Here is a 12,623-nt window from a genome sequence, read left to right on the forward strand (position 1 = left end):
GACACAGGTTCCCTTTCTAGTTGGATTTCACTCTCTAAGGGTGAACATAAATTACGCTAGTTGACAATTTATCATCTTATGATGGAATTACTAGATAAGTTTGAATTGAATTTTTTTGATGTGAAGAAAAAGAAACTCCCCCAAATTATACTTATTTTAAAGTAAATTTTATAATATTGAGCATTTCTTCAATTCTAACTGGAAATGCTTGAGTCTCCGGAGGCCTGAATAATGGTAAGTTTCAACTTTTCCCTGTGTTCTTTGATACAACTGAATGTGGAAAAACTACAGTATGTAAATAGAAAGTGGTTTTCTTTACCAGTTCTGTGGGAAAATGAAAATATGAAATTTTCTTTTAAAAGAGTATTTTGGACACTCTAAACTGTATTTAAAATGTTGAGGTATTTATTGTATTTTATGCTATAAAGTTTCAGGTAAGACACTTTAATTAACATAATGATTGCATTAAAATCATACTACTCTTCCTATAGCTTTTGATCACCTTCTAGTTGTTTTCAGATCATGTCATTCCTGCCTCTTTGTTTCATGTGTGCATTTCAGAACTATCCAAGAAAAAGAGCAAAAACAACAAAGTTCTCTACTTTTATGAGAGTTTTTACTTTTACAATTTTTTTTAAGAAAACAAACCCAAACTACAAACTCACATAAAATATTTTTGGAGGGTGGCCTCTGTAAAAGTTGGGAGAAAAATGACTGATAAACTATCAAAGGGAAAGGAAAGGAATCTGAGAAACCAAGCTATTTTTAGGCATATTCTTACAACCAAGAATTGGTCAACTGCTTCATGATCAGGGCTCCTGTACATGAAATACTGAAATTGTAATTTCATTTTGGAAAACAAAGGTACAAGTCCTGATTTAGAAATTTTCCTTCTATGTTGGGAAGAAAATAATGTATTTTTCATATATTATCATAGTAAATTGAATTTTCATTGTAATATTTTCCTAAAAATTTTAAAGCCTTTTAATGAAATCTGATTTTCCATATCCTCAGCAAGCCCCACATATCTATTCCATAAGATTGTGATTCTCATTCCAAATGAAGCTCTCTTTGTAGACCAAGTATGTTGTAGGGGTATAGTAATATCTGCCTACCTAGGACCAGCCCTATGCGGAATTAGAAAGTAAGTGAAACATGACTTCAGTACTTTTCTGTCTGCTTCCCCAATCCCATCTCTTCATTTTCTTCAAGTCAGCAGGCATATGCTCATATGCCTAAAATCCCACCATAAATCCCATTACAAAGCTTAATTTCCTTGCCCTATATCAGGCTACCTACCTAGATAGCATCCTGTTCTTACATTTTTCTCAACTCTACCACTCCATCAAATTTTATCTACCTTTCTTTTTCTGCTGGGCTCCTACAATAGGACAACCAGAGCTATCACAATAACAAGTTATAGTTTTGTGCTTCTAGATATCATTTCTATTCTGATATAAAACTTCATTGTCTTCAAGTAAAGAGTGAGTTCTTTGGCAAGTATAGGTATAATAGAGATGGAATTCACGCTTTGAAGGTACTTCTAGAGGTGTGCTTGCTATCAGTGAGAAGCAATACAGTCGAGAGACGCAGCTACAGAAAATGACATAAATAAACAACATCAAAGCAAAATCATCAATGTAAAATTTTATTTCAACAAACGTCTGAGAGATGTTTTCTAAAGATTGGTATGTTATTTGTAAATTTCTCAAGGTACTTTTGAAATTATTATTATTTATTTTTTATTTGTCTTACATAATGAAGAATTAAAATTAAGAAATGTATTTAATAATATTTTCCATGGGATGCATTTATCAATACAGAACCTAAAAGAAATCATCTTTATTCTAGAATATTTTTGGCATGAAGAAATTTTAAAATTCTATTAAAGTCTTTGCTTTGTACTATCATAATGGTATCAAATACTAATATGCCATTGACCTTGCACTTCTTGCTATAAAAAGAAGATTTGCAAAGTCTCTTGATTGTGCTACTTACAGGTCTGGCAAACAGTGTTTTAACTATCATCAATTTTACATATTTAGAATTTTTCCAGTGAAGGTGCTCCCCTTCTCTTTGGTTGCGGCTGAGCTTTAATTTAACAGCATTATTAAAGAAAGAATAGTAGGATGGTTCAAATTTACTTTACTTTTTCTTTTTTAAAGTAGATATTTCAGTTTTCAGAAGTTCATAGTGTAATTGATTTTACTGTACCTCCCCCCATAAGATTACTAAAACATGATTATCTGATTATATATTCAGTTATGATTTGAAAATTATGAAGAACTACCACGTCTATTTAATATTGACTTTTAAAGTCTGCCAAGTCATTTCAGGTGCTGGTGTAGAGAGAATCTTTGCATACAATACTTTTGTAGCTATAATGACATAAAATATGCAGGCATAGAAAATGAACAGTCACTTATTTACAACATTAGTAGTTAGTGAGAAACTTGCTAAGAAGAAAGCAGATAAGGTTGATTATTGCTGCTGTTTGTGAATTCTTAGAAAGGTGATAGGACGGAAAGGAGGTTTAAGCAATTATGGAGTTTTAATAAGGAGTTTAATAAAGAGTAAAATAAGGAGGTTTAATCTAATTATGCAGAAGTCATGTTGGTTTTTCCATGTGACCATTGAGTGTACCTTATGATGTATTTTGAACAGTGATTTTTCCTATCACATGGCTCCTAAATTCCATATGATTCTAGGTCACAAGGCCTCCAAAGATTTGCTAAGTTATGTTAGGGATGAGAGAGAAGAATCAAACAAAAGTTATTTAAGCTGCTGATCTTTACCATTTTATTGTAACAAATATAGCTTCTCCTAGAAGAAAGATCTGTGTTTACAGAGGTAACTAGTAAAGACTATTCTTGGTATATAGAGAACTTAATTTCAAAAGTTTATTCCAATGACATATTTTTAGAATCTAGAATTATTTTTTCCATCATATCGTCTGTCTCAGGCCAGCATTGACATTCCTGTGTTTTGCAGCTATAGAAGCATTGATTTCTCCATAAGAAACCCTAGCCTTGCTCCTTGTGCCCAAGACCTGTGAGGTATCCACATACAGATAAGACTTTAAAAGCATGGACAGACTTCTATGTGCATGAGTACTAACACGTGCATAAACACACACACACACACGCGTGTGCACACACATACACACTATTGCTTTTCTACAAGCACACTATATTTTATATTTTGTTTATCTCACAGTTACTCTTTCTTGGGGTGGATTTATTCAAGGTCTCTTTGTTTTATTGGTATTTTATTTTCCCACTAATATTATTTAAAATGTCTCATGCTACATTCCTTTAGCAATGTCATGTATTTTAAAACTTAATGAAGAAGAGAATATAATCCAATTTCCCCACATCTACAAAGAGTAGTACAATTGTAACAGTTTTGATGAGATTCAAAACAGAATATTTCAGAGTTCCAAAAGTACTGTCAGTTCCCTCGGTGCCTTGATGATTGGATTCAATTTGTTGGTGTTAAAGCTATTTGAAAATTTCAGGGGAGCAAACCTCTCTAGAAATTTGTCTTTCTCAAGTTAAGATTGATAAAATATTACAACCTTAGTTAATCAGTAAATGTGTAATATATGGGCCACAAACGCATAAAATGCAATACATTACTCCATTGGACACCCCTAATACCAACAGCAGTAGAAAATCTTAACTAGAACATGATAAATATAAAGCTAAATTGTAATGATATTGGCTTACTGTATTTCTTCTGCATAAATGTGTTTTCTGTTTCCCTACTTTCAACTGGGCACTTAAAATTAGAAGCAAAATTTTCCAGTAGGTACTATCTCTGATTTGTGCTTTTCTAATTACTTTTGACTCCATAATGTAGTGTTTTTAACCTATGATGTCCTTTCACTGATAATAGTATTAATTTACTACATTTTCCTCCTTGACCAAATTTAAATGCTAGGCCAGTTCTATTAAACTCTAAAGACTTCATCTGAGTACATTAAGGTGTAATCTAAACAAGATTGTGGGTTTGAGCATGTATGTGGAGGTACAAGAAAAAAAAGAGCAAGAGAGGGAAAATTATCCTATAATTATACACTGTACTCACAATCCTAGTCTACCAATTTGTAAATCCATTTCCTAAGAGGACCATATGAGTGACTGTGGCAGGATCAGTCAACATTTGTGGCCACTACTAGTAAATCTTAAAGAAGAAAAATAAAACATGTCCTTCAACAAGATTGCCCCTCTTTAAACAAAATTTAAATGTACTAACACCGTATCTTACTCATCTTTGTAGCCCCCTAATGACTAAGAATAGCTCCATTGTCTATAACAGGTGCAAAATAAATTCTCTTAAATTTAAGTACCCATCAGAGCCGAATTTTGTGCCATCATAATTCCTTTATCTTAAATGCATTTGTCTTCGTTAACTAACTTCACCTCAAATGCATTTTCCCCCATAAACGAAATTGATCCTTGTTTTAATCACTAAATCTTTAGAAGAAATATCTGGGGAGAAAAGAAAAGCTGGTGGGCAAAGATCTGTAGCTGTAGTGTTGGTCAGTGTGACCCCTGAGATTAATAGAAGTCTGTCTAGGGTGAGACATGCCAATGCTGGCCTCTAATTAATGCAAAGGTGCCAGGGAAACAAACAAACAAAAACCCAAGAATTTGCTCTTTTAATTTCCTCATCAGTTGATTACAGGAAATAGTTTCAGAGGAACCATTTACTCTCCAAATTGAGCAAGGAGTAGAAGCAAAGAACTTTTCTTCTTTCCCTATTTTTATGAATTCGTCTAGGGTCTTTGTTTAGCAGAGTGCTTCAAACTACACAGTGCTTTCCTTGTTGATTAGTTTCCATCAGCAGCAGCAATTAGTATTGGTTTCCTAGGCAACCATTCTGTACCCTACTGAGAAAAACCTTTTCTTGACAGGAGCATTCTGTCTAAAATTGTTTTGTTTTCCTTCTTCCACAAGCGTACGGTAAGCTTATTTGTCGTTTTCTTTGAACACAACATTGTTATACCAAAGATTTTTAAAACATTTACAGGCTTTTATATTCCATATGGTTGAATTTACAGCTACTGTCTCTTACTTCTCTCTTAACAACCTGAAAGAAATCAACAAAAATATATTCTCAAGCCTATGCCAAGGTGCTTGGATTTTTTTGTTCACAGTCTAATTGGTGAACCTGTGCACCTTCAAGTAATCATAGCTGGTCCTGCTGAAAAACCACAGGGTACGAATTCAAAATCAAACTTATGGGTCCACAAACAATGTTACATATCACTCAGAAACAAGTTGAAACTTCCAGGATCATTGAAAAAGTTTCATCTCTGTTGCTCTTATTATTAATCAACCAAGCAATATTGATAGATAAATATAACAAAATAACTTTAAAAATGTGCTAAAAGCAAAGCCTGAGGTTGTCTTAACATTTTTGTTGTGGCAAATAGTGTGATCAGAAGAGCATGGCAGTGGTGCAGCATGAATCAGCATTGGGGAAAAAAACAGAGGGTCATGATGGCTATCACTGCTGAGTAGTGTCATATGACAGTAGAGCAAAGTTTACTTTATGCACCTTTTAGTTTAAATAATCAGTGGCAGGAGCCTGATGTATTGTTTGTTAGGGTCCCAGTAGTGGCCCAGCATTTAAGCAAGGATGTACTCATTGGGAAAAATGACAGAATCATCTCAGTGTCTGACAAAAACTTTCAGATCTTACCTACATTTTGTCAATCAAACGATGTTCATAGAATTCAGTGATAACAGGACATCAAGAGTGATTAAAACAGTGGTATCTAATTTAAATAAGCACTTGATTTATATTATTTTATTTAATTGTTACAACACACCAAAAGATGAATACTACTTTTATTCCCACTTTACAGATGGGGAATCTGAAGGTTAGAGAGATTGTTACTTAACCAAGGTCTTTTGGCTAGTAAGAGATGGAGACAGAATTTGATCCCAGGTTTGGTGACACTAGAACCTACTTAAAATGCTATATAAAATACTGATGTAAATCATCACAATGTCTAAATGGGACAAGCATATCTTTATCCATTATTTCGCCGGTTTTTCCCATCTGGACAATGTGTAAATATGTGTATTGAATAACATCAACAAGAAATGAAAGTGCCTACTGTAACAACTTGTCATACAAGGTTGCTTAATAACCTTGTATAACAGTGTGATGTTTATTCATTAGTTAGGTGAAATGTTTAAGTAGCTTAGCATGATACTGTTTGGGTTTCATCAAGTAGTTTTCAGTGGATGACAGCATTTCTCAATTAGTTTCTCAAACTTATTAATCTCCTGTATTTGTTTCCACCAATATATTTCCTTAATACGAAGAAAAGGTATTTTTTGTTTCCAGAGGACTGCTTTGATTCTCTTTTCTAAACACTGACCCCATCTTTGTTTCCCAAGAAAAGTTTTCAAGACAGATTTCACTTTTTGTCTTCAGGCGTTTACCTGGATAGTGATGATGGGCTATCATCTATTGCTCTACTGCCTGGATTAGATATTTAAATCCTTTATTCTTATCAATCTTTAATCAATAGCATTTTTGGAAACTATGAGATGAATTTTATTTAGAAAGGTTCCTTTTTAATGTTTTCCCTCTAATTGATTTGTGAGCAGATCCAAGTTGTCACTCATGCATAGCCATGACATGACTTTACAGTCATGTTATAAGATTATTACTTATAGAAATCGTCTCATCATATTGATAAAATATCAATATGATAAAATAATAACAAATAATAGCAAATTACGTTCAAATACCAATGTAAGGGTCTTACTGCAATGCAAAAACTACTGTTAAATACATCAAAATCCTGACATTCATTCACAAAAGAGAGAATGGAGCATTCACAAGAGAAAGAATACAAAAACATATTATCTACACTTATTTACTAAGATAATTTCTAACATAAACTAAAAAATGTCCAGTGCCAGAACATTTTAGAAGTTCGAAAGAAAGATAATTGAGCCTTTCAAAATATCAGATTACAATGAGCAGTTTTATGTTTGTTTAATGTTTTCAGCTATGAAGATCAATGTTACCTTTTAATTACATGTAATGAATAATAATTCCCCAATTTATGTGTAATCTAGATTCATCTTTAGTCTTCTAAACAACTAAGTCCTGTTTATAACTTTACACATATGTTTGGAAGAAAAAACAAGAAAAAAAGAATAGAAAGTATAAAAAACTATTCTACAGGAATAGAAGGTAGAAAAAGTAAGCAATGGAAAATTAAAATGTAGTCTAGTCAGGAGAATTTTTCATGTCACCAATTGTGTTTAGAATCAGACAGGATTATCATACCTTTTTGAGCACTGTCTAGAATAGACAGTCCTGAATTGGTACTTGCTGGACGGAATCTTGAGCAGATGGTAGCCCAGGACCTATGCATCCAGGAAATTGGGTGTGAAGCCAGAAAATAAATAACAAAGACAATATTTACTTCTCTCATATCTTTGTCTTGGAAAAAAATACTTCCCTTGTCCATTAACGTAGCCATCAACATCAGTGATATTTTATTAACTATATTTTCAGATGGTTATAATAACAATAGCCTAGTTGGGCTGACCTTTAGTGCATATCACGGTTGCTCTTTCTTTGAAGTAGAAATATTGAAGTAGAAGACTCAGAAAAATACATGACTAGGGGAAAATAAAGATGCGTTGGTGAAGGACTATCTGGAAGTTTTTATTTTATTTGTATTCCAGGCCTGTTATATAATTATGTGGCAGGCTTGTTAATATAATTATGTAATTGAGTCCCCACAACAGCCTCTGAGACAGGTACTAAAATTGTTTCTATTTTATGGATAAGGCATCAAAGAAAAATGAGACTGAGCACATTTCATAGTATGAAACAACTAGAAAGTAGCAATGCTGGAATTTGTACCCACATTTTTCTGAATTAAAGTCTGTGAGATTCCCTCTGATGTGTGCTGTAAAAAAAAAAAACAAAAAAACAGCAATCAGTAATCCCCTAAATATATAGAAAGACTGGATGGATGGATGGATGGATGGATGGATGGATGGATAGATGGATGGATGAGGCATTTAATAGACAAATGTATAATCAGTGAAGAAATTACATATATAATCACACACATCATAATCATTACATTTATATTTTTCTAGGTCTGATTTTGTGACTGTCTTTCCTTGTCTTCTGAGTTTGTTTGGAACCTTTACCGTTAATCTGCCCTGAACTTTACACAAACCCTGAGTGAATCTGCTCGTGTCCCAGGAGCCATGCTATAAGGATGAAGCTCACCCAGTAGATGTGCTGATGAGGCTTCCAGTGAGAGAAGCCCATTTCTTCCTTCCTTAAGAATCCTTGTCTCTGCTAATGATAGCCCTTACTTAGAGGAAGATTTTCAATTAATTGGACCAACTGAAATTCCCAGAACATTCTTAGGCTCCTGTTTTCCTAAATTCACTGGTGAACTTTATATTATAAAATGTGTTATGCCCTATTTGAAAAAGTTTAACAATATTATTCTCTAAAAAATCCTAAAGATAATATGTCAGTTAAGCCAACAGCTTGTTTGACTGTGCTAAAATAGTGTTTCTCAAATTCTCTTAAATTCCTTCAAAGAAGAAAAAATTATCAATTCTCCCTGAGATTAAGGTTTTTTTTTTACAACTTTTGGTTAAAAATGTACAAAAATAAAATTAACTTATTCATGAGTTCTAATTCCATTATGGGACATAAACACACTTATAAATTCATTTTCTCCAAAACAACGAAACCAGTAATATTCAAACTCTCTGCTGCTTCCCATCTACAATAAACTATACTGCTTTGCTAAAACTAAATTATCACTCATGATTGAAACATAGTACTGGCTGATACCATGCCTTTGTTTAAGTTGGACGTTTCTATACTGAACCGGAGACAAGTAATACTTCTATTCTCCTTTTGTCTCTGTTTCAACTATTTTCAAAGTCTATTTATACAGTGTACCACAATGTTATTTGGGCTACACTTGTATGACTGCGTCCTTTATGTATTAAATCCACCGCTCCTTTCTTATTAGCTCTCAACATTTAAAATAATTCTCCATGGTATCAAAACTGTATCCTAAAATACAATACCAAAGAAAAAGACTGAAATAATGTAGAATTGCTCTGTTATAATTTGCTCATATAACCAATGGATACTTATTTATTTTGGATTATCTTCCCAATCTAAAAAAAAAATTAATACATGTAAAACACTCTCAGACCCTAAAAATATTTATCAATAGTTAAACAAGAATGCAGGATCCCCATTTAAGAAATACTGTTTTGATATATATATATCAAATTCTTAATAATAGAGTAAATAAGATAATTTGAGGTTTTAAGGTTACTAAATGTAGTAACAAGCATGAATTATTTCTGAATTTTTGTAAATATTATGAACAAAACCTTTCATATTAATTTTCCATTCTGTCAAAAAAAAATCCTGTTAAGCATCCAATCTGAGTAAAACTCAGTAAGAGAAGCTTCAAGAATTGTGTATTGCAGCACTATTCACAATAGCAAAGACATACAATCAACCTAAATGCCCATCAATGATAGACTGGATAAAGAAAATGTGGTACATACACACTGTGGAATACTATGCAGCCATAAAAAAAGAACAAGATCATCTCTTTTGCCAGGGCATGGATGGAGCCATTATTCTTAGCAAACTAACACAGGAAAAGAAAATCAAATATTGCATGTTCTCACTTATAAGTAGGAGCTAAATGATGAGAACATATGGACACATCAACATCAAGGGGAACAATACACACTGGGGCCTATTGGAAGGTGGAGGATTGGAGGAGGGAGAGGATCAGGAAAAATAACTAATGGGTACTAGGCTTAATACCTGGGCGATAAAATGGTCTGTACAACAAGCCCCCAAGACACAAGTTTACCTCTGTAACAAAGCTGCACATGTACCCCTGAACTTAAAAGTTAGAATTGCAACAACAACAGAAGAGAGTCCTTGACTTAGGAAACTTTACATAGTGTGGGAGATAAGCCATGTGAACCAGGACAATTCTATGTGAGATGTACTAAATGCCATAGGAAGATACTACAGTTTGCATACGTGCTAATAGAAAGATGCAAGAATGATCCAGAAGACATAAAGGTCCTATATATATCTCCCAATTTCTGCCATGATTGTTCCACCTCTTTATTATACTCAATTTTCCATAAATCACTGGGGTGCTAGAAGAAGCTACCTCACTGTACTGATTTTTAAATATTTTAACTGCATTAAAAATTAATATATGTAAGTGGCGATTCTCAAAACCTAAAATAATTCTTTTTGTAACATTATTAAACAATTTAGATGTCTAAGCAATATCTTTACAGCTAATTTAATTTTCTGTAGCCCTTTTTGTGTACTCTTTCCCATGAAAAAAAAAAACATCACTTTAGGAGCCCAGCCTTTCAGAGAATGTTCAGAGAAACCCCACCCAGTAGCCTGGCTTTATGAAAACAAACAGCCCTTTCTTCTCTACTGCCCTCTTCACTGAGTAGCATAGCAGATAATCTTCCTCATAATGCTTTGATGACTGTTAATGTTATTTATTTAACTGGTGTAACTGTGAAAAATTCTATTCCAACACTAAAACAAGCAGCTAATAAGATAGTATTATCTCTTAGAAATAAAATAGTCATCTTCTAAAGGTAAACTCTCACAATATCTAACATGGTCTATGAGATACGTAGGTAGGTAGACAGGCAGATAGGTAGATAGATGATAGATTAGATAGATAGATAGATAGATAGATAGATAGATAGATAGATGGATGGATGGATGGATGGATGGATGGATGGATGGATGGATGTTGCTCAGTTGTGGCTAATCACTTGTTACATAGCTTCCAGCTATAATCAGGAATGGAATTACAATGATGTATTTTAGATACACAGATAGCTAAGCAGGTCTGAGAGTGAGTATGTTTCCTTCATTCATACCATTAAAAGAGTTGATATATCTCTGTTAGTCATTCACTCATGACTGTTAGAAAGTTTTGTGATTATGTGTTTGTTATTTCTTCCATTGTTCTGCTTAGGAGAAAGAACATTATAGTAGTCAGGGATGCTAAAAACTAGTTATTTGGCGTCTCACAGACTGATCATTTTAATTTTGAACCCTCTTTTTTTTAAAAAAAAAAAACAATGAAACTGAGATGATTTTATGTCATATGACTTTAAAGATCTTTAAAACATCTACTATCTAGAAAAATCATAGTTCTTTAGAAAGAGACCATCTGACATATCATTGCCTCTTTACAATTTATCTTATTTTCACTGATCCTGGATAATGCTGTTTAACCACAAATATACATTTTGAGGCATCTTTTCATATTTTAAATAATGGTGTTTCTGCAAATCAAGCACACAAGCTTATATAAATTACATTTTTAGAATAGTATAAGAAAACTATAAAACAAAATTAAGTTAAATTCAAAATGAATCCTCTCTTCTCTCCTTGAATTTGTTTTACTAGGTATAAAGAAATTAAATTGTTTCTATTTGTGTAAACAGCTTTTACAAAATAAAGTGCCAATTACCTTCACATTGGAGGTTAAGACTTCAACATATGACTTTGGGGGCAGGGGATACAAACATTCATTCTATTACAGAGATGTCATAGACTTCAGAGTTGAAAATAAATTTCTGTTGTTGAAGTCAAAAAAAAAGTTCAAATACCATATAAGTATTTTTTCTCAGTTCTGTGCTCATTTTGCTTGCTTAGCTTAGCTCCTAGAATACCAACTTCTTTTCTTCTTCTTTTTTGTATATATGTGTTTATGTTTTCTCTGCAATTATAAAAGTATATTGTACTTTTTAGGGGGAAGAAAATGGAATTCTAATCCATTATACTGTTTGGTTACTTTTCCTCTTGCTTTCTGTTTCAGACTTCTCATCATTATATTTTATTTTGTTACTGTTTATTACAGAGGAGGTGTCTGCAAGGATAGTTCAAGTAGTCACTGCTGAGGCTGTAGCAGTCCTGAAAGGTGAACAAGAGAAAGAAGCTCAGCATAAAGACCAGACTGCAGCTCTGCCTTTAGGTAAATGAGACGATCCTCAGGTCAGGGACTGTGTCTGTTGCACCCTGATCACAGGATAAAGTCTTCATGTTCAAAAGATAGGCTATATCTTGTACTTCATCCTTACATGTAACATTCATCAGATACCTTAACTGGGTATGCACTAGGACCTATTTTCATCTTTTTCCACTGGTTCGTTGTAGTGTTTGCATAGTCTTTAGTTAGAGTGGTGAGCTTACAGTTAGACTTTTCCCTAAGGGGCCCTTAATGTTTTCATTTTCCGGACCACTAGAAATAGTTATTATTAAAATAAAGTCAATGCATTATTTCATGACTCCATCCATAAAGATAATATACTAAAACTTTCACAAGAGATGATTATTTCCCTTTACAGGTTTTGGTGAATGATTATACTGTAGCCTTGTTTGGGTCTTCCTGAACTGACTACACAAAACCTATAGCCAGAGCTTTGTTATAATCATGAGTGACTTTGTATCTTATATGAAGTACTGAACTTCACTTGGTTCATCTAAGGGCGCTGAGAAAGTGCTCTTCTCTCCCTTAGTAA

General features: G+C 33.2%; 1 protein-coding gene across 50 annotated transcripts in view; it reads left to right on the forward strand.

Annotated features, from left to right (window-relative positions):
* The window catches only part of MAP2 (microtubule associated protein 2), a 308,224-nt gene that overhangs the window by 239,983 nt on the left and 55,618 nt on the right, over positions 1-12,623 (forward strand). For all 50 annotated transcript variants that reach the window (XM_038001613.2, XM_073020011.1, XM_073020006.1 and 47 more), the window contains one exon: positions 11,963-12,076. In XM_038001613.2, the coding sequence (XP_037857541.2) occupies positions 11,963-12,076 (114 nt within the window). The remainder of the gene's footprint in view (positions 1-11,962; positions 12,077-12,623) is intronic.

The sequence above is a fragment of the Chlorocebus sabaeus genome, chromosome 10, assembly GCF_047675955.1.
Source record: "Chlorocebus sabaeus isolate Y175 chromosome 10, mChlSab1.0.hap1, whole genome shotgun sequence".
Classification (NCBI taxonomy): domain Eukaryota; kingdom Metazoa; phylum Chordata; class Mammalia; order Primates; family Cercopithecidae; genus Chlorocebus; species Chlorocebus sabaeus.